Source organism: Antennarius striatus, chromosome 10 (genome assembly GCF_040054535.1).
Source record: "Antennarius striatus isolate MH-2024 chromosome 10, ASM4005453v1, whole genome shotgun sequence".
Lineage (NCBI taxonomy): Eukaryota > Metazoa > Chordata > Actinopteri > Lophiiformes > Antennariidae > Antennarius > Antennarius striatus.
The window spans coordinates 10,637,501-10,660,732 of record NC_090785.1 but is presented as its reverse complement, the minus strand read 5'-3'; the positions used below and the strand labels follow the sequence as shown (position 1 = coordinate 10,660,732).

Genomic DNA, 23,232 nt, shown 5'->3' with positions numbered 1-23,232 from the left:
AACCTTACGGTAGAGCTAGTCCAAGTCTGACTTTAAACTCTAAATGTAAAGCTTGCCTGGAAAAAAATGAATCCCTGCTAAATAGTTCTGTCTTTCCTGATGCATGACCAATGAGGAAATTAGTTTAACCTCCCAGTGTGCACTTAAGACAAAGAGTGTTTTAAGTAAAGCTTTAAGCTTAATTAGAATCTGAAGTTAGGTGGCATTTAATCTCAGTTTCTCCTTAATTCATCTCATTTTCTGTCTCAAGAAAGAAGTGAAAGAAAAAGTGAACATCCTCAGGTGGAATGAATAAGACCAAAGAAAGAATGGAAAAACGAGTGAGAGAGAGAGAGAGAGAGAGAGAGAGAGAGAGAGAGAGAGAGAGAGAGAGAGAGAGAGAGGGAGAGAGAGAGAGAGAGAGAGCGGGTGGGAGGTGACGGTGAGATGCATAACGGTGAGAGAATAACAAGGGATGCTAAAGTGGGGCAAAGGCACAGAAGCACAGTGGCAAAAAAAGGTGGTACCATGCAGGGAACGCGACAGAACAGGACAGACAGACATAGGTGATGGTAGACTCACACACAGAACAGCAAAGGTATAAATAAAATGACTGACAAACCCAAGAGTCTGTTTCTGTGTGTTCTGTGTCTGTTTGGCTCCTGGCTCAACTCCAGGGACTAGACACTTCCATGCTCCAAAAGTTACTCTGAGCCTGTACCACCATGCCAGGGTCACAAACACACGCACGCACACACACACACACACACACACACACACACACACACACACACACACACACACACACACACACACACACACACACACACACACACACACACACACACACACAGAAATACTAGGACATAGCATAGCATTGGATTACCCAGTAGAGAGCCAGAAATAGGGAAATAGAGGCAGAGAGAGAGAGAGAGAGAGAGAGAGAGAGAGAGAGAGAGAGAGAAGGAGAGAGAGAGAGAAGGAGAGAGAGAGAGAGAGAAGGAGAAAGACGGACGGCGCAGGAATTATCGACAGTGATAGTAAAGTTAAAGACTATACATAAAAAGGGAATAGTGCAAAGGTTGGTATAAAAAAACTGAGAGTATTAAAAGATGGACAGAACAGTACTGAAACAGAGGGAGAGAGAAAGGAGAGAGGTAGATAGAGGGAGGGTGGGGAAAGAGGATCACTGTGCTCTGTGAGCTACAAGGATCAGCAGCAACAGAGGAGACGGATGGAGAGGTAGAGAGCGGTAACAAGTCTGATGAGAGAGCAATTGAGGACTAAAGGACTAAGAGATGAGAGACACCGATAACGGAGGGGTGCAGGAGCATGCAGACCAAAAAGGAGCATAAGAAAAGGTAAGTGTTGGAGAAAACAATGAAAATACTAGATCATGCACAGACAACACACAGTAAGTGTTTGCATGTCAGCTCTACTAATAAATCTTGAATTGTTTTCTTGTTTTGGTGCAGATACTTCTTGATTTACCCCTAAGAAAATTTTCTAGTTGTAGCAAACAGACTTTTTTTTTTTCTTCTAGCAGCTCATTCGAGATTCAAAGCTCTGGTCAGAATACGAATGGACATAATAAAGGTTGTACAGCAGGAAGTAACAGTGAGGAATAAATCGAAAGCCACTACTGCAAACAAGCTTCAGATTTCAGGCTTTAATAAGTGCAATCAGGACAACAACTTACACCATCATATGTGTGCCTTTTTTGTTCGAAAAACTCATGTGACCACAAAATCAAAACTATGAGTGGATTTATGCTATCCCTTTTACGCTGTAATATTAAAACATCAAAGATTTAAATTCATATTGATATTGATTTATTGTTTGATATTAATTAATCTTGTAAAGAAAGCCTCCGAATACCTCTGCTGATTTACTTACACAGTACTGTATGTGTGGATGTTGCCTGATTTCCATCAAAACCCTCTGAACCAATCATTAGAACAGCTTGTCTAGCTTTAGCATGGGATTATATTCCAGCAGCCCATTTCCTAGTCACTATTTCTGTGTGTGTGTGTGTGTGTGTGTGTGTGTGTGTGTGTGTGTGTGTGTGTGTGTGTGTGTGTGTGTGTGTGTGTGTGTGTGTGTGTGTGTGTGTGTGTGTGTGTGTGTGTGTGTGTGTGTGTGTGTGTGTGTGTGTTTGTGAGGGGGGGGTATGCGTGTAGAGATCTACAGTTGAGACAGTGCGGGTAAATATGACCTGTGCACTCAGCTGTTACAGAACCTACAGTTAAGAACATTATCCATACCATGTGTGTAACTGTGTTATACCCTAGAAGGCTGGTCTTTGTACAAACAAAAAAAATCAATAAACAGAAAATTGAGCAGGGAAAAAAATTCTGATTTTCTTTTATTAAATTGGTTTTTTGACTGTTTTCCCACTGGGAGACTTTTAAAATCAGATGTTCTTGTAATCATAGTAGAAATATTGAATTCTATCAATACCAGAATTATAGTAAGCTAAAGAAGGACGGATTGTGATATATACTGGTCCTTTACCAGTGGAAGCACTTCTGTTGAATAAATTGTGTCAGAGTGTTCTGGGTTTTGATCCAGACCTGCGACCTCTCTGTGTGTTCACTTCTATGTGTGGTTTCCCTCTGGGTGCTGCAGCTTCCTCACACATGATGGATGGATGGATGGATGGATGGGTGGATGGATGGATGGATGGGTGGGTGGATGGATGAATGGATTCACACGGAGCATGTTCCAGGTATATGATCATTACTGATCCATCAAAATGGAATTGCTGAGTGAGTTTATGTGTTTTTATTGTTGCAGGGGATACATGATACATGATACACAGACAATAATGTTGGCAGGACATTTTACTACATACTAGTCGAATCAATAATTATTCTTTCAGTTGGATATGCTTGAGATTTATGCCCGTTAACTTTTCCTGTCGTCAAGTTCTCATGTTTTTGAATTTTTTACTACATTTTCCAGTTTCAGAACATAGAACTGGATGTTAGCTTTAGGTCAACCAAGATCAGCAAAACAAAAGAATCCAAATTAGGGTTTCAACCATTTGTCTAACATCAAGTTAAAAGTAGCATGTACCGACAATATTAAAAACCACAAACTCCAGCAATTAATGTCATAATTAATGGGATGATATGCAAAGATTGTACTGACTTTATGTTCTGTTTCTCTTAGGGTGACAGATAAAAAAAATAAGTAACCCTATGATGTAAGGGAGGCTGACAGTTGGATAAAGTCAAAAGAAATGTTTGGGTATTTCATGCATCCCTTTGATCCTTTAGCCCCTCTTCTTTCAGACAAGTGACACTAAAGACACGAGTTCTGTTGACGTTTAAGAAAGTCAGAAGGGCCAGAAGACGGATGAGGATGAGGGAGGAAGGGCAGAAGGGCAGCTGGAGATGTGGGTGAAGTAGAGATGGACTAGGGGCTAAGTGATGGAGAGACTGGATGGGACATGGGACTACGATAAGCAATACAAAGACAAGACAGAGCGATCAGATGACAGAAGAGGACGGGGAGGAGAGAAGGCAGTGAGAAGACAAAAACAGGTGTAAAGAAGGCATAAAAAGATAAATTGATAGGAAAAAAGCATAAAAGAAAGGCAAGTATAGAATTCTGTCTACGCAAAAATGCCAAACACAGATGGTATAATTCTGTATGTGGTCATTCATCTGTAGTTCCCTTTCTAACTCCCTTTTTGATTGATTGTGTTTATCTTTCATTATCAAATATTTTATAACAAATATCATTAATATTCAGTTTTACATTTGCTTCAGCTGCAACAGAAACATATTTTTCTTGACAACAGCAAGACAAGGGGTTAAATGTGCTTTAATCATTTTGCTACGGCCAACATGATTATTGCAAATATCATGAAAACTACTAACATGCCAAAACAATATCAAAGGACAGTAACAGCTAATGACGTTCCAACACTGGGCAGAACTGGACCAGGATCAAAATACAGACACATAAGATTAAAAGATATGTTTGAAGGGATAAAATATGTATTAGGTCACAGTAAAAGAGAGGCAGAGACATGGAAAAGTCACCAATACAGCCGAGAAAGTCCCAAACCAGACTCTATTAGATTCTATGTTTCTGTCAAAGGCATAATGTTACATTAACACTAAAACACAATGCATGCACCATCGTTGAAATGCTGGTCTTGTAGACAATTAATAATTGATAATAAGGACATGAGTTTCACCAAAAGGTATATAGTTATAGGTTTTATAGTGTTATTATATAATTTGGCAATAGATAGAAAGCAATGTCATCTGCGTTGTGTGCTGTGGTCTCAGCGCATCAATGAAACAATTGATTTCATGTGCATCACTGGAGGATTTCTTCAAGGATTTTGTTTTGACATTCCTTAGAAACAATTTTCTAATTACTCACATTTAGTTACACTGACATTGATGGAGGTTTTTAGTTGTATATTCAATATTTTGAACATATTTTAATAGAGTTTTTGGCAAGGGTACTTCGCTTTGACCAATAAGGCTACACCACAAAACCACATCAGGGCTACTGGAATAGGATTTGATTTGAATTATTACCTACATATCCCCTCACAAGAAACTAAAAGGTTGTCAAACTTTTTAAACCTCCTGACTTAAAATAGAATATTTAACCCCAAGGCAATTATAAACTAGTCTTTGATTATTTATGTTATACTGTATGTGTGGAGGTGTAATTCAAGACAACATTTTTTTCTACAAGTTTTGTCTAAAACGGTTATTATTTTCTCTTGAAAGATGAACATGCCGATTTATCTGACTCATAAGGATACTAACCTTGTTTTTGCATGCAAAGTCTAAATGAATGGGGTCTTTTTCAGACTATTTCAGATCAATGTCACTGATATATTTATCTGATGGTTTCTCAAAGATGACTGCAGATCTACTGCAAAGGACTAATGAAGACTAAAACAATGGTTAGTTTAATGAATCCTTTGCACGAGTTTAATTTATGCAATTCTGCTTCCAAACATATGCACACACATTCATGGCAAATTAGCAAGGACTTTCAGTGCTGGCTTAAATTACTTGTCTTATCTACCTCACTGTGAGCTCCAGGAAATTAATACTAAACTCAGAATCCCGATCCTCATTCATGTTTGGAGCAAAGTGAAATATTCATAAGGATGGCACTGACAGTGAGCCAGACTGGAGCCACCATTTATCAGGGGCAGAGTGTGCAACATTCTGTAGAACAATGTCCGAAAATGGGCATGGTAAGATATATCAAATCACATTTAATATCATAATGGTAATTTCATTTAACTTTCAAATATGTCAATACACGGAGAGAAAAAAAAGCTTATTTATGTTAACGTTATCAGCTTAAATCGCCATTAAACTCCATAAATTTGCGTCTTTGCTTTTACGCCTTTTCTGTACAGAACAACAATGGAGGAACAATTTGTTGGTACCATCACACCAACTTTGAGGAGACAAAACAATGCTTCAAAGAGCTACACTTATGCTGGATTTGCTGAAAGGCTTCCTTTTTGTGATACAAACATTTTTCTTTGTGCCTTCTGACTCTTCAGTGGAGATACTGTTTAAAGTGCTCTGTCCCTGAAAATACACTTGCGGCCAATTAAAGAGCGAAACGGGCTGCAGAGAGCTGAACAAGCTTCATTTTGTCTTGACAATCATTACTGCATCCTTCCTTCTGTCCAATGTGGCTTGATAAATGTTGTACCATGAAGAAGAAATAAACGTAGTGACCAATTACTGAACTAAAACAGAACTGACAAAATGAGCATTCATATGGTATATCTGCAATGCAGCATCCTATTAATTACACAAGCAGAAAAGAAACTAATACTAATACAATTTTTTGCTGTTGCTATATATACTAAAGCAAAAAGTATTTTCTCAGTTGCTTCATGTGAATCTTAATTTTACATTAGAAGTCACAAAGGACCCGGCATTTTATTTGTAAACCTGAAAATCTTCTGAGGAAGGATTCAAAGTAATTTCAATGATTTTCTTCTTATCACATCCTTTCAGGTGAAAATGTGAGGAATGAGCTGATCATACCAGCTGACCTCTCTGACAGAAATCTGCTGATTATCAGCAGTCATTTTCAATCAACCACATAAATGCTATTCTTCATGGGGATCTTACTCTAAGAGCTCTCATTCCTACTGAGCAGATTACGGTAGCAACCTTTGCTAATATCACTCCATCGTCCTCCTAAAAATATTCATCAACAAATGCTTGAGCAAGTTATTCTGAAATTGTTTCATGTTGTGTTACAATACATGCTGATAGAAAAGTAAAATAAATGCAACAGTGATTTTTTTCTATAATAATTCAAATTTTGGGAGTGCATTCAAGGGCAGAGCTTTTTTCCGCCAAATACCATTGATGTAACAAATAGTCCTGAATCCCTTGACAACAAGGTACAACAAGTGCTCCTGGTGGAATTAGCTGTTAAATTACATTTCCAAAGGCTTGTATAATCTGATAAAGAGTGATAGTGAAAAGACTGAAGTTCCCCAAGCTGTACGTAAAAAGTAAAATACACAATCAAAGAACTTTTCTTTTGTTGCTTTAAGCCCACAGAGCAGAAAGAAAGAATGACTACACTACCCAAAATGCAGCGGATTGCCTAGCTCGTGAAATAAATATTGAGTGCTGTTTGTTGGCTGTTCGTGTTTGTCCTGGTTGGGAAATGAGTGGGTGAGAGACAGTGAGTGAGAAGTGAGAGAAATGGTAAGGTTACAGAGCAGTAAAGCGAATCTTGCTTTCCCCAAAAACACACAAGCATGGCCCGTTATTACTGCTGAAAAATGAGCTTCACCTTGAAACGACAGAGAGGACTTGATTCGCTAGAGCACTCAGTGCTCTGTTACCACAGCAAAGAAATGGGCCTGCACTCATTGACACACATGTACATGCGCATGGAGACACACACACACACACACACACACACACACACACACACACACACACACACACACACACACACACACACACACACAAACTTGATGATGCAGTTGTTGAATTGAATTCTTGAACAGCTCAAACCCACCAACTGGTAAATTAAACTCATTGCATGTGTAAACAGATTTCATAAAAAGCTGCACCCTGTGAAAAAGTCCCCATAGCTGCATATGTTTCTGTGCGTGTGTGTGTGTGTGTGTGTGTGTGTGTGCGTGCGTGCGTGCGTGCGCGTGTGTGTGTGTGTGTGTTAGCTGTGACAGATGCTCTAACACTCTTGCAGTGTTTATTGATTACAAACAAGTGGTCTGTAGCCTTCAGACCTCCTTTTCTTTGTCTTCTTTCATGTCTTCACAGATCTCTCTGCTCTATGCTTCTCTCTTGTTTCTTCAGCAAACTCTATCAAACATTTCTTGAGATTTCATCTCAGGAAAAATGGTCCTCTACATCACACCATCTAATGCACACACAGACATCCCTTTCACATTATCCGAGATCCTTCTCCTTCATCTGATGTCTCCTGCTTATCCCGTCACCTTCATTTGCACCCCACCCCCCTTCATCCCCCGGTGAATACGGTTTCCTCCTCTTCCACTGCAGATTCATTTTACACAGCCAAAGGTGTGACATGGGAGAGAAACCAAGATTAAATATAGAGATATGGGGAGGACACACATACACACACACACACACACACACACACACACACACACACACACACACACACATGCAGCAAATCAGAAACAGCCTGACAGTGATGGAAAGGGAGTTGTTGAATGAAAAAGTGTAACAATAAGAACAAGTACCGATGAAAGACAAGAGCAAGCCTTAGAGAGGAAGAGCAACAAAAGCAGATGGAGCCCGGCACGTCAATCAGGGAGGATATGGTGTCGCTTTCTCCCTGGTAGCCTGCAGGACAAGGGTGAAAAATGATACAAATGCATCCACATACACACAGTTGTAAGGAATCAGGGAAAAAAAGAAAAAGTGGGAGCAGTTGCCGGGATGCTTGGTGTTGCTGCTCACAGAATAACAAATGCTTTGAAATGAGTTGCAGTAAAATTAACTTCAATTGAGTTAGTCTGGAACCCTGGGTAATCTGCTGCATGACACACACAAGCACGCGTACTCACATACACACATACACACGCACGCATGCACGCGCACACACACACACACACACACACACACACACACACACACACAAAGAGCACAGCGCCATCGAAGGCTAGCTCAAAGACATTGGTTACCACGGTGAGCCGTCAGTATGTGATCTGCCAGCTGCCTTAAGTCAAACACACTGATATTCATTTAAGTGGTATCATTATGTTCCTGAGACGGAAACAGTTTGATCCAAGCATATGTTAAGTTCTGGCATTGCAGAGCACTGCCGTATGTCAGTCAAGCTGTCGAACCAAATTTTGCAACATGAATAATGACATTAACTCTAGGTGCAGAGTGCTGTGTGACAAACAGGATGAGAGCTTCGTGAATTAGATATACTGAGTGAAAATTGTCTAAATTGCTTAAATTTTTTAACTGTGGTCAACAGTCAGGGCTATTGGCATAATAAAGTGTCTTTACTCAATTAAACATGAAAAAGTCCAACGCAGTTAATAAATAACATTTGTTGCCAGGGAACAATAGTTTTTTAAATGCATCAATTTGAGTGAATGTGAATTTGACTGTGATTGTGAATCCTATGAACTATTAAAGCTAGTCAGGTTAATTTCTGTTGATGTGAAACGTGATGTGATGTTAAATTTACAGTTGTACGGCGGCTCCTTCTTTATGATGATTAACTGGCAATAGTGTAGTTATTATAAAAGAAATGCATTTTTCACAGTATTTCAGGCAAATTAAGCATTGGTCAAGGCCAGTGTCTGTGGTTGCAAAGTGATGTGAAGAATATATAATTAAGGTAAGAAGTAACAATTACAAAAGCATTAGGAGCTTCAATGGAGAGGCAGACAATGAAGCTGTTAATGTAAGTGTGAAGAGGCTGGTGAAGGAGGAAGAGGAGGAGGGGCAGGGTTTTCTCTATTTATTTTTCTATATCAATAAGTTTAACTAAAGCTGTAATATAAGGGGACATTACATTTTTGTCAAACTGCCAATATATTCAATTGATTTCTGACAAAAAGAAATATCTGAAGTGAATTTGGTTGAAGTAGACTAGCAATAGTACGTGCTTTAGCAGTGTGTGTTTCCAAACACAGCCAGAGATATCAATACAAGGTATGACAGTGTGAAAGAATAAAATACATAGAGTGAAATGTCATACATGGAATCAATTTGACTTGAATATATAGCATCTAAACTGAACATGTGGAATTGACCTTGATAATATTACATAAGAAGGTGACGAAAATAACAACAGCCTTTGTTTTTGATGTGTAGACTTGTTGTAAGATGGAAATTATTATGAATGAATCAGCAACAGTAGCAACACCAAGTCATGAACAGATGGTCAAAACCCTAGCGAATGCATGAACCTGCCAATATAACACTAGGAACGATATTCCATGCCATCCTGATGAGTTAGACCATAATTTACTGTTTCAGAGTGAAGGATGAATATAGGTAACCTCATAGGAAATACTTCTCAGGCAAATGTCACAGCCTTGGATATTATTAATATTAATATTTTGTTATTTTAAAAGCCACCTATTCCAGAAGGCTATCACTTCAAGATTTCACTTTATGTCTTAAAAAAAACTCGGATTTTAATCTCTTAAACTTTAATAACACACGATGATACATTCATTATAAGTTCTTTATATGTTACAGTTTTCACTTATCAAAGTTTAAGTCCATTTATTCCAACTTTCAGTCAAAATATTCAACGATTCATCCCATACAGAACTTTCATTCTACATATTCCAACTTTCATTCCATATAGGGTATATGTCAAGTCCTTTTTTTTTTCTTTGATGTTGCCTGCCAATATGGGCTTCTACACTGGCCCAATTTCCTCCTAAGGAAGAATATATTGTCATCTTTCCTCAATTTTATCATCTTTTCAAAGAGTCATGGAGTAACTTTGAAGTCTTTTGAGTTGATTTTAGTAATGTGAAGTGACAAAGATCAAAAGCCAAACTTCCTCCTCTCTCAGCCCCAGTGATTAAAAAAAACTTTGAATGTATTTATAGTTTAAAAAACTGATAAGGTATCAGTCAAGCATAAATATTACTGCATAGGAAATAATTAGAAAAAGATGCCTGTCTACCCAACAGAAATTCCTCTATCTGTGAAACAGGAAGATCCATTGAGCGAAAAATATAACGTCATGTGAAATGTGACAACATTTAAAGATCAAGATTTCTAGTGTGGGTGACCTAAAGATTTATAGAGGCAAATGCTGCTACCCATAAGATGACCAGTCTTTATTTCTTTAAGAAAAACATCTTCATGAGACCTATAGAGTTTTGTCTGACTCCAATCCAGTCCTGCTATTCTAAAAAGAGGTTGATAAATTTCTATCGATCTGCTCATCGTGTGCTTCCAGTCGAGGTCAAAGCTTTTATATGCTGCTTTACGTGCCTAATGTCTGTGTCCTCTTGCCAGTTTGACTATATTTTCTCTGCTTTTCTTGCTTTCTTCAGTTACGTCTATAATTTATTGCCTCTTTCTTTTCCCCCTCAGAGCAAATCTGCAATGCCTCGAGAATCTATCCAACTCATCATCTGCAGGCCAGTGGGCACAGAAAAGCTGAACAAGTGAAGTCTATTCAGAAGTAGTCAGGATGTCATTAACTGGGAGACATTAAGAGTGTACAGCCTCATTGGATGTTCTTGTCTCCGAGAAACAAACTGTTACACCACCTCACAATATCACACATTTATTTGAGTGAAAGAAAAGCTGGTTACATTCCCACACTCGATTGGATATAATCTGGATGTCATCACTTGCCTCCATCTTGTTCAGTCCTTCGGGGGCTGACCCAGACTGCTCAGGAGTATGGGAAGAAGGGTGGCTGACCCAACAAATCCAGTGCCTGCTCTAGGGGTTCCCCTGGCAGGAGGACGATGGGGTCCTCTGTGCAATGTTGGAGTGCAAACATCTCCTGGGCTCCGAACTCTCCCCTCCATCAAACGAAACCACAACCAGCCAAGCAATATAAACCAGCCAATCACCACAGCAGCAGACAAAATGACTGCAGTGGAGAAAGCTGGCATTATCAAAAGTGACAGCGACTATCTGCCAGTGTCCAAGGAGACATCACAGAACGAGATCAACAGCCTGGCACAGGACGACATGGGGTCACAGGGGTCAGGAAGCGGAGTTTATTGCCAGATTAAATCTCTTGGGACAAATCCGAAGGACACAAGAGCTAAAAGGATAGCTCGGTACACCAATGGCAGTGTGGTAGCTTCTGATGTGATGGGAGGGGTTTGCACGGAGGCTGCAGAAAGTAAGGAGTCATCACAGGAGAGGAGAAGGGTGCAGTCACTACGCCTGGAGGGTCATCGCTCAGTATTAAAGACGGGAAGCGTTTGTACAACTGTACACGCCACCCCACCTAGACCCTGTCGAATAATGACAACTTCCACTGCCCCTCTCTGTGAGACATGCGGGAGGAGGAGATCGCAGATTACACCATGCACAGGTGCATGTCGCAGGAGGGCTGTTAATCATATTACAAGCAGCCAGACTTTACCAAATCCACAGCGGACGGCTTCTATAGCTCTGAACCAGTCAAGGAAACAGGCTGCTCTAGACTCCCAGACCAAAAACACCGTCACAGCAAACACCTCTAAGCGCACATCAGTAAAGACTAATCAAAGACCACACCTGTCACACACAATACCGAAAACACACAGTTCACATTCAAACCACGTCTCACACACTGGAAACAGAACAAAAGATTCAAAGCAGCAGGCAAGGCCGCATTCTGCAGAGTTTACAAATTACAAGGACTCAGCCACACAAACAACAGACGCACACAACAACACAGACAGAACCACGACTACCACGCATACACAACACACATGCACACCTGCTGCGGAAACAGCAGAGCTGCAAGTGAGTGACGAACACAAGTATGACCAGGCTAAAATGCAACACACTGATGAACATAAATACACATCAATCTGCATCACATCTAAACCTCCAGTTTCTTCCCTTCAGAGTGACTCTCGGTCTACCCTCACCCCACCCCTCCCACCAAAAAACTCTCCTCAGCCAGCTGGTTCCAAACCAGACTCACCCGCAGCACAAACCAAAAACACCCAAGAGACCATGGATACTGACAAACAAACATCCTCGGAGCAGATTAAACTCAAGGACTACAAAAAAAAGGAGAGCAAATCATTTGAAAACCATATCCTGCCTTGTAAAACTCATATGCAAGCACAATGTAACGGGGCTCCAGGAGGATTGTTGGGGGGGAAAGCAGGGAAGGCACCCCATGGGCTGGAGAGACAGCTGCAGAATGTGGAGGAGAACCTGGTGTCCAACCAGGAGAAGATCAAAGTACTTCTCAATGTCATTCAAGACCTGGAGAAGAGCAAGGCCCTCAGTGAAGGGTGAGCAAAGGGAGTTCTGAGGGGGTGGGGGGTAGAAATAGAAATAAAATGAATGAAGAATGGCAAATTCAATGAGATGTAAAACAGAAGGGTTAGATACTGAGACATGAGCACTAAGGAGAGAAAGATAAAGATGAGGAACCTGAGAATTAGGTTGAGGAGGAAAGAGCAAAGTGAGGTGGAGATCAATAGCAATAACACAAGCTTGAGTAAAAGTGTGAGAGAGTCAGCTGGAGTGATATAGAGAAGAAAGACAGGAGAGGACAGGTGTCATGAGAGAGAACAAGATTAAGAGAGTACATTTGAGTTTTTTTTAGCAAGATTTACCGACAAGCTTCAAATCTGTGTAATGGATTTTAAATGTCAGGAATGCCAGCAGGGAACTCCTGCAGTGTTTTGTGTGTGTGTGTGTGTGTGTGTGTGTGTGTGTGTGTGTGTGTGTGTGTGTGTGTGTGTGTGTGTGTGTGTGTGTGTGTGTGTGTGTGTGTGTGTGTGTGTGTGTGTGTGTGTGTGCGTGTGCCTGTGCGTGTGTGTGCGTATGTGTTCAATCCTGTGGGAATATCAGATTTTGCTGGCAGATCCTACCTCTTTTCTTTAATGTAGTTTATCTTCCAGTACGATTGTTTTCCCAGCGTAACTTGTCTTTAAAAGATGTCATACTGCCCACCAGCTTCGAATAATCAGCTCTTGTCTCTCCTTTCTACTTTGTCTTTTATTCATGAATTCTCCTCTCCAGCTCCATGTCCTTAGCCACTTCCCAGCCGGCTTTCCCTATTCACTTACTTTTAATTAACACTTCAACCTTTCCCACTTCAGGCGATCTGCCGTCTTTCTCCACTTCTTCCCTCACATTTCTTGTTCCCTCATTGTTAATTCACATCTTTTTTTATTTCCGTATAGACCTCTAAATTTGAATCATGTCTGGATATATCAGCTGTGAATCACTACTTTGCCCTTTACCAACTTTGATCCTTCCGTTGTCTATCACTTCACCTGCTGTCAAATGCCAGCAGTCAGTCGATTTGGTTTTCTGATTCCTTTGTTGCTCCCCATTCTGCACCTTTTTTAAACTTGTCCTCACTATTTCACCTTGAGAGTCAGTAATTACTCTCTCTTGTCATGTTCCAGCCTCCCAACTAACCCCAAGCCAATTTCCATTCCCTTTTTTATTATTTCATTATATCCAAAATGTCTTTTTCTTCTCAAAAGTTAATTGCTGCTCCATCTAGCTATGGTTTTTTCTATTTGAGTTTACTGTCTTCAGAAAAATTAGATCACCTTTGAGAAAATAATCTCTAAAACATACAAAAAGGCCACTTAACTCACTGTGTTTATGGCTTTATCAGATCCAGTACTGATGTCCTTACCTCATAGTCAGTGTGCGACAGATAATTAAAGGGTTAAAAAGAAACAAAAGGAATTTAGGGACGCAGGCAAGAAGAGGGACAACATGTACTGTGTCTGATGTTGTGCCAGAAATGAAAGCACTTTAAAGTGGGCTGCTGTGCTCAAAGTATTGGCTGAGTTAAAAGGTTGTTGCTGTGCTCAGCTTCTTTCCTGAAGCAAAAACTTGTCTTCTGTTGCTGTTGTTGTCATTAATAAAGGGTGGTAGGGGAGGAAAACTAATGCCAGTCATACTGTCTCCCTCCATGTAATTAAAATGTCTGTATTATCAACATAAATCAGCAACTTCTTCGTCCCCACAGCTCAGTAGAAGGGTAGCCAAAACACGTAACAAATTAAAATAAAGTGTTTTATTACATGACAGGTTTAGACTTTAGCTTCACTTTATGTTCTGTGCTCTGTAAACTGATGAACTATAATATTAGCATCATGTCATGTTTTTAAGGACACCTTAACAATCACCAAAAGCAACAAGTGGGTGTTCTTGTCACTCCACCAGGATCATAAGTCCTGTTACTACTGTAGTGGAACTTCAGATGCCCATCACATGCTTACTTTGTTCCTTTGACAACCTTTGAGGAAGACACCTTGGTGTTGCACCGAGGAGATATAAATCTCGATCAATAACCTTTATGACTCAGACATACAAGATACTAAGACTCTTTCTAAGGAAGATAGCTGTTTGTGTCTAACACAAAACACTTCTCTGTATTCCTCTCGCCGTTGTTGAACATCAATGCATATTATTAATATTTATCAACCTCAATTCATCAAAAGAAACAAATCTTCCAAGCTGTCCCAATGGTTGTTCTCAAAGTAGAATAAAACACATATTAAGAGAGGCAGTCAGAGACTGCAACATCCCGCGACTTGCCCTGACCTACTTTCAGGGTAGATCAGTAGTACCTGACTAGTGCATAGACTTGTGCACATGGGAAAGGCCAGTGTGAGTAAGACCATAGATCAAAGGTAGTGCATAGGTGAATCAAACCACAATTTGACCGTGACATAGTTTTCCAACGGTCACAATCACCATCTCATTTTCATCCCCTTTGCCGCCCGAGTAATGTGCTTCCTGTTTCATCTTTCTATCTGTAACGGTTGCAAAGATATTTGGTTGACAAATGAACGAACGAACAAAAGAACGAATGAATGAAAGAAAGAACAAACAAACAAACGAACGGACGAACACACGAACACTGACAATCGCGATACATAAGAGCTTTGAAGCGGGATGTAATAACTGTACAACAATACAACATCAAAGACAAGCACTCATTTCATTAGATGTGGGTGATTTAACAATTTTGGTTCTTTCTAAGCCTTTGTGAATGTTTGTTTCTGTTGTTTCTGCAGTCGCAGCTCATACAGAACTGGTCAGGACATTAACAACTGCCCCACCTGCCAAAAGACAGCCTGCATCATCTACAGGTAACCTCATCAACTTAACAAGCTTATCGCATTACATAACCCACCAGGCGACTGATTCTTCCTGGGAGAATAAACACCTTTTTTAACTACAAAGCTGAATGCCTTTCATAGCCTTCAAAGTGTTCAGTGTTTGTTTTTTCCACATATTCAGCGTGTTGTTCTATTTTTTTTTAATCCTGCTGTGTTTGCCCTTTTCTTGGATGATAGTACTACTCGTAGATTATGTCCCTGTTACATGAAAACTGCTACGGCATGAGCGATCCCCCTCATAAATATCTAAATGAATACATGCTGCATATGACATTAGCAGGGGAGGCTCTCTCTCCAGGAAAGTTATTTACACATGATGAGTCTGTGCAAACAAGAAAATTAATTCAGATCTAAATGATGCATCTTTCCTGTTTCTTCCATCCCCTGTGTGTTTGACCCAAATGAGTAATTGGATTCTTAGATCATCTGCAACTTGCATATACGGGTCCTCACAATCTGATAAAACATAATCCAGCGTAATCCTCCAATTCCCAGCGCCCCATCCTTGTATTTTTGTCTTCTCATTATGTAAATCATCATCATGAAGGTTCATTTTCTCCCTGTCCTCTAACTTTCAATCACACTGTCTTCCTCAGAACATGTTTCTCATTCCATATGTCAAAAGCCAAACTTATAATTACCTGTATATCACAACCTCCTCAACTCTGACCTCCAACCTAGAAATTATGGTTTTCACTTGAAACACCAGCTTCATAGAAAATACAAAAGTAGAGCAGAAAATTAATTTTTAGCTGTTGCATTAAAAATCTGGCATCAAAAACTCCTCTTAGTCCAGAAATAAATGCGTATATCAATGAAAATTATGCCTGGAGCTCATTCTTGTTTGCAATTATATAAGCCTCCCTTTCAGGTCCCAAAAGATGAGAAAATGTTATCTCTCCTTAACTTCCAACAACCAACATTTGCATCCCTCCAGTATTCTTATTCTCTATTAGCTCATCACTTCATTTGTTCACATACTTCTCCACTTCTCCCTGGACCTCTAACTCTATGTGGTAGGATCTATAGCCAATTAGGTTGTATTGAACACCATGCAGGCAAAATTAAAAATGTTAACTAATTCCAATTAGAATTGAATTAGTGTTTGCTACCCACTTCTGTTGGCACACGGGGCTGGTTTTGGTTTGTGTCCTCTGGGATCATCTCCCTGGTTCATTTGCTTTTGGGATCACCTGTTCTCTCTCTAATATTTATTGGATACGGAACATTTTGTCAAATGCCTGACATCAGGCATTTCAGTTCAGTGCATTGAGAAGTTCTTTTTCTACTATGCTCCTTGCTGGAGTGCTCGTTTTAATACCTGCACCCAAAAGATGCAGTCCCACTCCATAACCTGTAAAAAATGCAGCAATGAACCTCCCAACCCTAAAATAACAAACCATAAAATGTACCCATAATATCAGCATAAGTATCAGGACTGAAGAATGCAGAGATGATGCTGTCCTGGACACTGAATTCTGCGTCTGATAGTAGCGGAGCATGTCCTCTCTTTTCTCTTTTTCACCACACATAGATCAACACAAAATAAACTGCCAAATCAGCATTCTTTGTGCTGAGGAAACCAAAAGATGTAACCTTTCCTCAAAAGCATGAATGTCATCTCTCCATTCTCTCTTTTGTGTGAACTATGTGCGTTGAAACAGAAAGACAGAGTCAAAAGGGAGATAAGGTGGATTTCAGCCAGCAAGTCCTGTAAATTACCTTTTTACCAGACCACAGTATTTTATTTAAAACTGAAACCCAAACCCAGCTGACACAGGGGTCAAACCACATCACTAGTTCACAGACTTTATACCCTAGGAATTCAGATAAAAGAGCTTTAAATTCTACATATCTTTAAATTCTGATATATTTAGGTTTTAGACCATTGCAACAATACATCTATGGCTTGGAATAATTATTAATGGTGTTTTTCAATAATGGTGTTTTTTAGTTCACAACTGAAGAAGTCTCTTGGATGAGAGGCGAAAACCTCTTCAAGGAAACTTTCTTAAAAATCCAGTGGATTGATTTTAACAGCTTTGGATAACCATGATCTGGATTGAGAACCTACAGAGACATCTTAAATTTAGATAAACCTAAATATTTTGAATAACTTTTTTAATGGGCTGAGAATACCTCGAATATGTTGCTACTTCCCTCCTCCCGCCTTATGTCCACTGATTCCTGCTTCGCTTTCATGTTGTTTTCCTTCCACACATGCAAATAATAATTGACACACACACACGTGTACACACACACACACACGCACTGATTAATCCAGTGAAAAAGCCTTTTCAGCGTACACACTAATACGTAGAAACAAAGACATGAATACATTTCACGCTATATAACAGATGTTAATGACTTGGACAGATATCCAGAACCTGCATTTTTTTTCTGACTTATCAGAAGACTTTTCTTGAGACAACTTATTACGCATGCCGAAAAATACATTTTCAGCAACTCTGGGTGAGATAAAGGATGAGGGAGGACAAAGAGGATGGCCGTTAAGGAAAGCGAGGAATTACACATCTGATTGAAACATCTGACCTTCTGATTTATGGTTAAAGAAAAAAAGTGGTTGCGCTATGGATTGGCTACCTGGTATTTTGGCATTATCAGTCTTAAATGACAGGAAACATATTTTTAGCAGCTGTTCTGATTTGTTCCAGAACTTAAAACATTAAACACACACAAACACCAACATATAGGAGCACATACACACACCTAAAACCTTAAGGTACTCTTTCACTTTCTTCTTGCTTCACTTAAGCAGAAAGAGGTTTAAATGATTGAATTATTGTCTATTTTTGCAGAATGTAAATGTTCACTCTGTCCATTACTGGGCTGTAAATCTTCAGGAATTGCATGATTCAGTTGTGATTCTTGTGTGCCTTGAATCCAAACTACTTTTCAATTCAAAATATATCTCCATCAAAAGCTGATTTTTTTTTTTAAGATGAATTGAAAGTGTAATTGATGGCATCACGGGTAAGGTATTGACTGCTAGCAAGAAGGTCCTGGCGCTAAGTCCACCTGAGAATCTGGGTTCCTTCCGTGGGACGTTTGCTTGGGTGCTCTGGCTTCGTCCCATAATGAAAAAACAAAACAAAACATGCAATACAGATGACTTTGGAAGTCTAAGGTTCTTTTATAATTGTCAGTGTTATTTTGTCTTGCTATGTGTGGGCCGTGTGGTGAACTGGTAGAGGGTACCTTCTCATCCAATGTCAGCTGGTATTGGGCGATAAGCCGTGAGCACAGGATAAGCAGTTGCAGAAATTGGATGTATGAGTTCAACAGAATTTTAAGTCTGTTTCTCCAGTATATTGTATCAAAGCATTCACCAGTGTCCCAAATCCACTTCACTAATTAATTCAATTGAAATAATGCTAGATTAACAGCGCTGTGCTGTTATTAACATTGCTGTATGTCTCCAGCAATGAAGAGCAATCTCTGCTGCATTGTTAGCTCTGTGGAAAACTATTGCCGACCAAGATGCAGAGCAGACAGGACTGTTTTCTTCACTACAGACTTGGTTTAATTTCTTTAATGCTGCAGTGTGCCCTTCTGGTCTGTCAGTGTAGTTCTTTATGGCCAATTACGGTTTCATCAAGAATACAGTCTGGGTTATGCTATAGAGAGTATTCAAGGTATCGCTATGTGCCATGTAATGCATTACAGTATTCTGGCATCTGGTGCTGTGGACGCCTGAGTGCTGCACTGCATCCTCATCTGAGTTGTGCCCCTTTCATCCCATCAACATCATGCTGATTTTGACTGCTTTAGATAAACAGCTGCTGACATTAGAACTGACAGACGTGATTCAGAACCGCGTGTGAGAAGAATCAAGATTCTCATTTAAAACACACAAACCCCTTGTTGAGTAAAACATGCTACATCCAAAAATATAGGAATAGTAATTTAACCGCTTCTCACATTGCTAATATACACACGCAGATTTATGCATGTGGTTGAACAAATGCAGATTCTGCAGACAACTTGCAAAATAAAAATAGAGTGCAGCTTTTTCCAAACTGCAAAAACCCATAGAATAGTGGCAAAAATGAGGAATGCACTGGCTGAGAGAGGCAGTAGCCAGAGGGATTGAGAGAGGGCATCTTGAAAGCTCGTGAAGTGTGTGGGTAAAAAGACCTGACAAAGATAAGTCCTCCACTCTAACGCAAGAACTGAGTGAATGTAGGACAGGTGCTGCTGTATCTTTTCTTATAAATGTTGTCTCATTGTGTGCGTCAAGCTGTATGAGTGTGTGTGTGTGTGCATTCTTAATACATCTCCGTTATATTTTATTCATAGAAGCCATCTCCCTCCTCTGTGCACACAAAAGGTTTTACCCCCATCTATTTAACCCTTCACTTGCTCTCTCCATCCCTGTGCTGTTTTTCAGTCATCCAAAATGCTTTCTGCCCTCTTCTATCCTCATGTGTGGTGGCTTTCATTGTCTCCTTCTTTGCTTCTTTGCTTCTTTCTGTTATCTATTTGCCCTTCTTTATGAAAGCTTTGCTTTTATGCAGCTCCACCACCACAAGCCCACTCAATGCACGTAAACCTTCTCTTGCATAGAAAAACACAGTTACCATGAGTAGAGGGGAAGTGTACCACACTATGACCTGCAGCAGTGGACACTTGAGAGATGGAGAGAGAAGGGAGCAGAGAAGGAGTGAGATGCATAGAGAAAGGAAAGCCAAGAGGGTCTGCTTTGAACACATCAAAAGAGCAAAAAAGTTTTTGCACTTGCTCAAATTCTCCTCTCCTCTCCTCTAACCTGACCGTGCTGTTATCTATTGGAGTATGGACTCCAGAAAAATACTACAGGAGAGAAATTGGAAGTGTGTGTGTGTGTGTGTGTGTGTGTGTGTGTGTGTGTGTGTGTGTGTGTGTGTGTGTGTGTGTGTGTGTGTGTGTGTGTGTGTGTGTGTGCTTGCGTGCGTGCGTGTGTGTGCTGAAGGTACAGTACATGTACGTTAAGAACACACTTTTACATATCCAAATAAAACTGCTGGTGGAAAGTACTAAGATGTTGTCATTATTCTTCAACAACATTTCCAGGCTTTCACTCTCCTTTCTCTGAATCCCTCATTTAATCTCTCTCTGCTAAGCAGGCCTCGTCCTATTCTCACATCCTTCTGCTCAACTGTCTCTCTGTGCCACATCTAGTGTCTTTAATCATGAGTGAGAAAAACAAATAAACTTGATTTGATCTGATGTTACCTACAACCTATAAATCTTCCTCTTCTCTTTCTTTCTCTGCTCTTCAGTGTGGAGCATGATTTCCGACAGCAAGAGGGACGTCTGCAGGTTGTTATGGAGGCCTTGGATGGAGAGTATGATGTGCCTGTCACCCTGACCAAAACCATGGCATCTCCTTCATCTACCAACCACCCCAGCACCAAAGGCCGCATCAAGAAACTTCGAAAGAAGTGCTTCTGGTGGCTTTAAGACTTGGGAGAGACATATGTGAAAATAACATCACAGGACACCCCACGCCCAAACGTTTTGGAACAAAGTTTTTCTCTGCTGATTCTGTGATTGTGCTTCAGTATCATTGAAATGATGGGAGCATTTTCCCACCTGCATCCCTGTAAATGGCCATTTTCCCACAGAACTCATGCCGTGCTCTCAAGTTACATCGGGGACCAGGTGGAGAAGGAAGACATGCATTATAGAAGAAGAAAGAAAAGGCTTAAATTTCTCATCTACAAGGGAGATTGAAAACGAAATCCCCACATCGTTCTTTGTGCAAAACAGAATTCAGATGTTAATGTGTGATTAACATTTGACTCAAAGTAGGGACACCCTTTTCCCGTAAGGCATAACCAAAGTCGAGCTTAGATTACGGGAGATTGAAAACTGGTGTTAAAATCATATTTGGTCAGTCAGATAACAAGGAACACGGATCACCTTCTCACTAATCTTAAACAGGATTAGAAAATGACATCGCCACACTGCAAGATATCATTGAGAATTTTGTGTAAGAGGGAAAGGAGGCAACATCTCACAGGGAAGCAGATTAAAATTACACAACATCTTGACAAGTAAGAGCAGAAGGTTGAGTCTAGTCCTTCTATTCTTCAGCAAGGTATGAAGGTGAGGTTCCATTTTCTGTTAACAGAATGCTATCTAAAGTTAGCCTTAGGCGCTAAAATGTTTACAGTTGCTTGACAGCATCTTTGGTTTCTTTATGGATGTTTTCATCCCACATTCTTCATGTTACCAAATTGAGATTTAATTATATCAAACCATAACTCCTGTAGTTTGAGTCTGGCTTAACAGGGAAATGCAACAGTGACACACTTGATAACAGATTGATGGATAGATTGATTCACGCCTAATGGGGCAAAGATACAGCAATAAGCAAAATGCAAACTGGAGCAACTTTAAAAATCCAAAGAATTTGACATTTTTTTAAAATACTGTGTTTTTCGATGGCCTTCTACCCAAAATGTGAATGTAGCACCAACTTAGGAGCTCTGAGGATGACCGTGGAAAATAAGCTGATGGGCTCATGTAAACAAACAGACATTTCACTTGATGGATATCAGGGTTTTAGAGAGCACAATGGAGATTGTATAAATAATTCATTAACTGACAATGTGATAGGCAGCTGATCACAGACTTACAGGCCATGTTAGATAGTCATGAATTCCGTCAGTGCTGACTGACAGGATGATTGATTCTCCTTTATTAAGAATCCAAAATGGAAGTGTTTTGATGCAGTGTCAGTCTTTTTAGCAAGGCTTTTCACACAAACACAAAATTCTAAACAGGAGCACAAAGAGGAATATACATGCACACATCCACCCACACACACAGTGATAATATGATGATATACAGTGCTCCCTCGTTCCTCGCGGTTAATGAGTTCCTGGAAACACAGGTGATTAACGAATTCCGCGATAGAGCAGCAACTATTTATCATTATTTACGGTAATTTAAACATTTATGAACCCTCCCCATACTGATATTAAACCACCTTTTATCTGTACTACCTTTTCCCACACTCGTATCGACTGTTTAAAGTACTTTTGTGTCTTAAGTAAGTCTGAGACTCACAGAACGGAGCGCCATTCCTGATGCCGTCAGCCAATAGAATTTGCATACGGTATCACGTGACTGCCTACCAAAAATCCGCAATGAGGTGAAGCTGCAAGCGTTGATGCGCGAATGCGCGAGGGCGCACTGTACATACATACACATATGCAGCAAATGAAAACTAGAAATTGACAAGTAATTACATTTTTGTCAGTCTGTATTCATGTTTCACTCGTATCTATTTGCAATGTCGAAGCTAATAAGGCACATACACTATGTGAGAATTCTGGTGTTTTTTCCTTAATCTGATATTGCATAATGTACTTTTTGGAACAAAATTATTAGTTTCATGAACTGCAGTTTCACAATGAGTAAATATAGTGCTCAGGCCTTTTCAAAATGTACGCCCCAATTATAAATACAACTTTGTTAAAACCAAATACAGTATACTATATATGATGAATTAAATATCCATTAACTTGCTTTGTGTCATAACAAGTATGCATCTGGTTATATCTGGTCCATGTAGTTACACCAGAGAAACAACATGTAAACTCTGAAGTCACACAATGAAAGTGTAAATATTTGACATAATCATTATTTTTACCAGGTCAATATATACATCCCGATGAAAAGGGAAAAACAGCTGGAATTGCGGATTTATATGTCCACTAAGGCCTGACAGTCCACTTTAATTTATTCAAGCCTGATATAAAAACATATATAGTCCTGGAACTAAAAGGAAAGAGCACCACCACTATGACAACCTATGTAAATCAGGAGAATATGGAGCTCTATTTAAATTTGCACCAAATTGGCCACATAGATAACACCATCCTGTCATA

General features: G+C 39.8%; 2 protein-coding genes across 2 annotated transcripts in view; one reads left to right on the top strand and one right to left on the bottom strand.

The window, feature by feature from the left end:
* The window catches only part of dock2-like (dedicator of cytokinesis protein 2), a 90,935-nt gene that overhangs the window by 22,481 nt on the left and 45,222 nt on the right, over positions 1-23,232 (bottom strand). The window lies entirely within an intron of this gene.
* Positions 1,206-23,232, top strand: part of LOC137602294 (uncharacterized) — a 22,612-nt gene continuing 585 nt past the window's right edge. Inside the window, exons 1-4 of the mRNA XM_068324869.1 lie at positions 1,206-1,340; positions 10,584-12,466; positions 15,227-15,301; positions 20,614-23,232. The exon at positions 20,614-23,232 is cut by the window's right edge and continues 585 nt beyond it. Of these exons, the coding sequence (XP_068180970.1) occupies positions 10,899-12,466; positions 15,227-15,301; positions 20,614-20,794 (1,824 nt within the window). The 5' untranslated portion in view covers positions 1,206-1,340; positions 10,584-10,898 and the 3' untranslated portion in view covers positions 20,795-23,232. The remainder of the gene's footprint in view (positions 1,341-10,583; positions 12,467-15,226; positions 15,302-20,613) is intronic.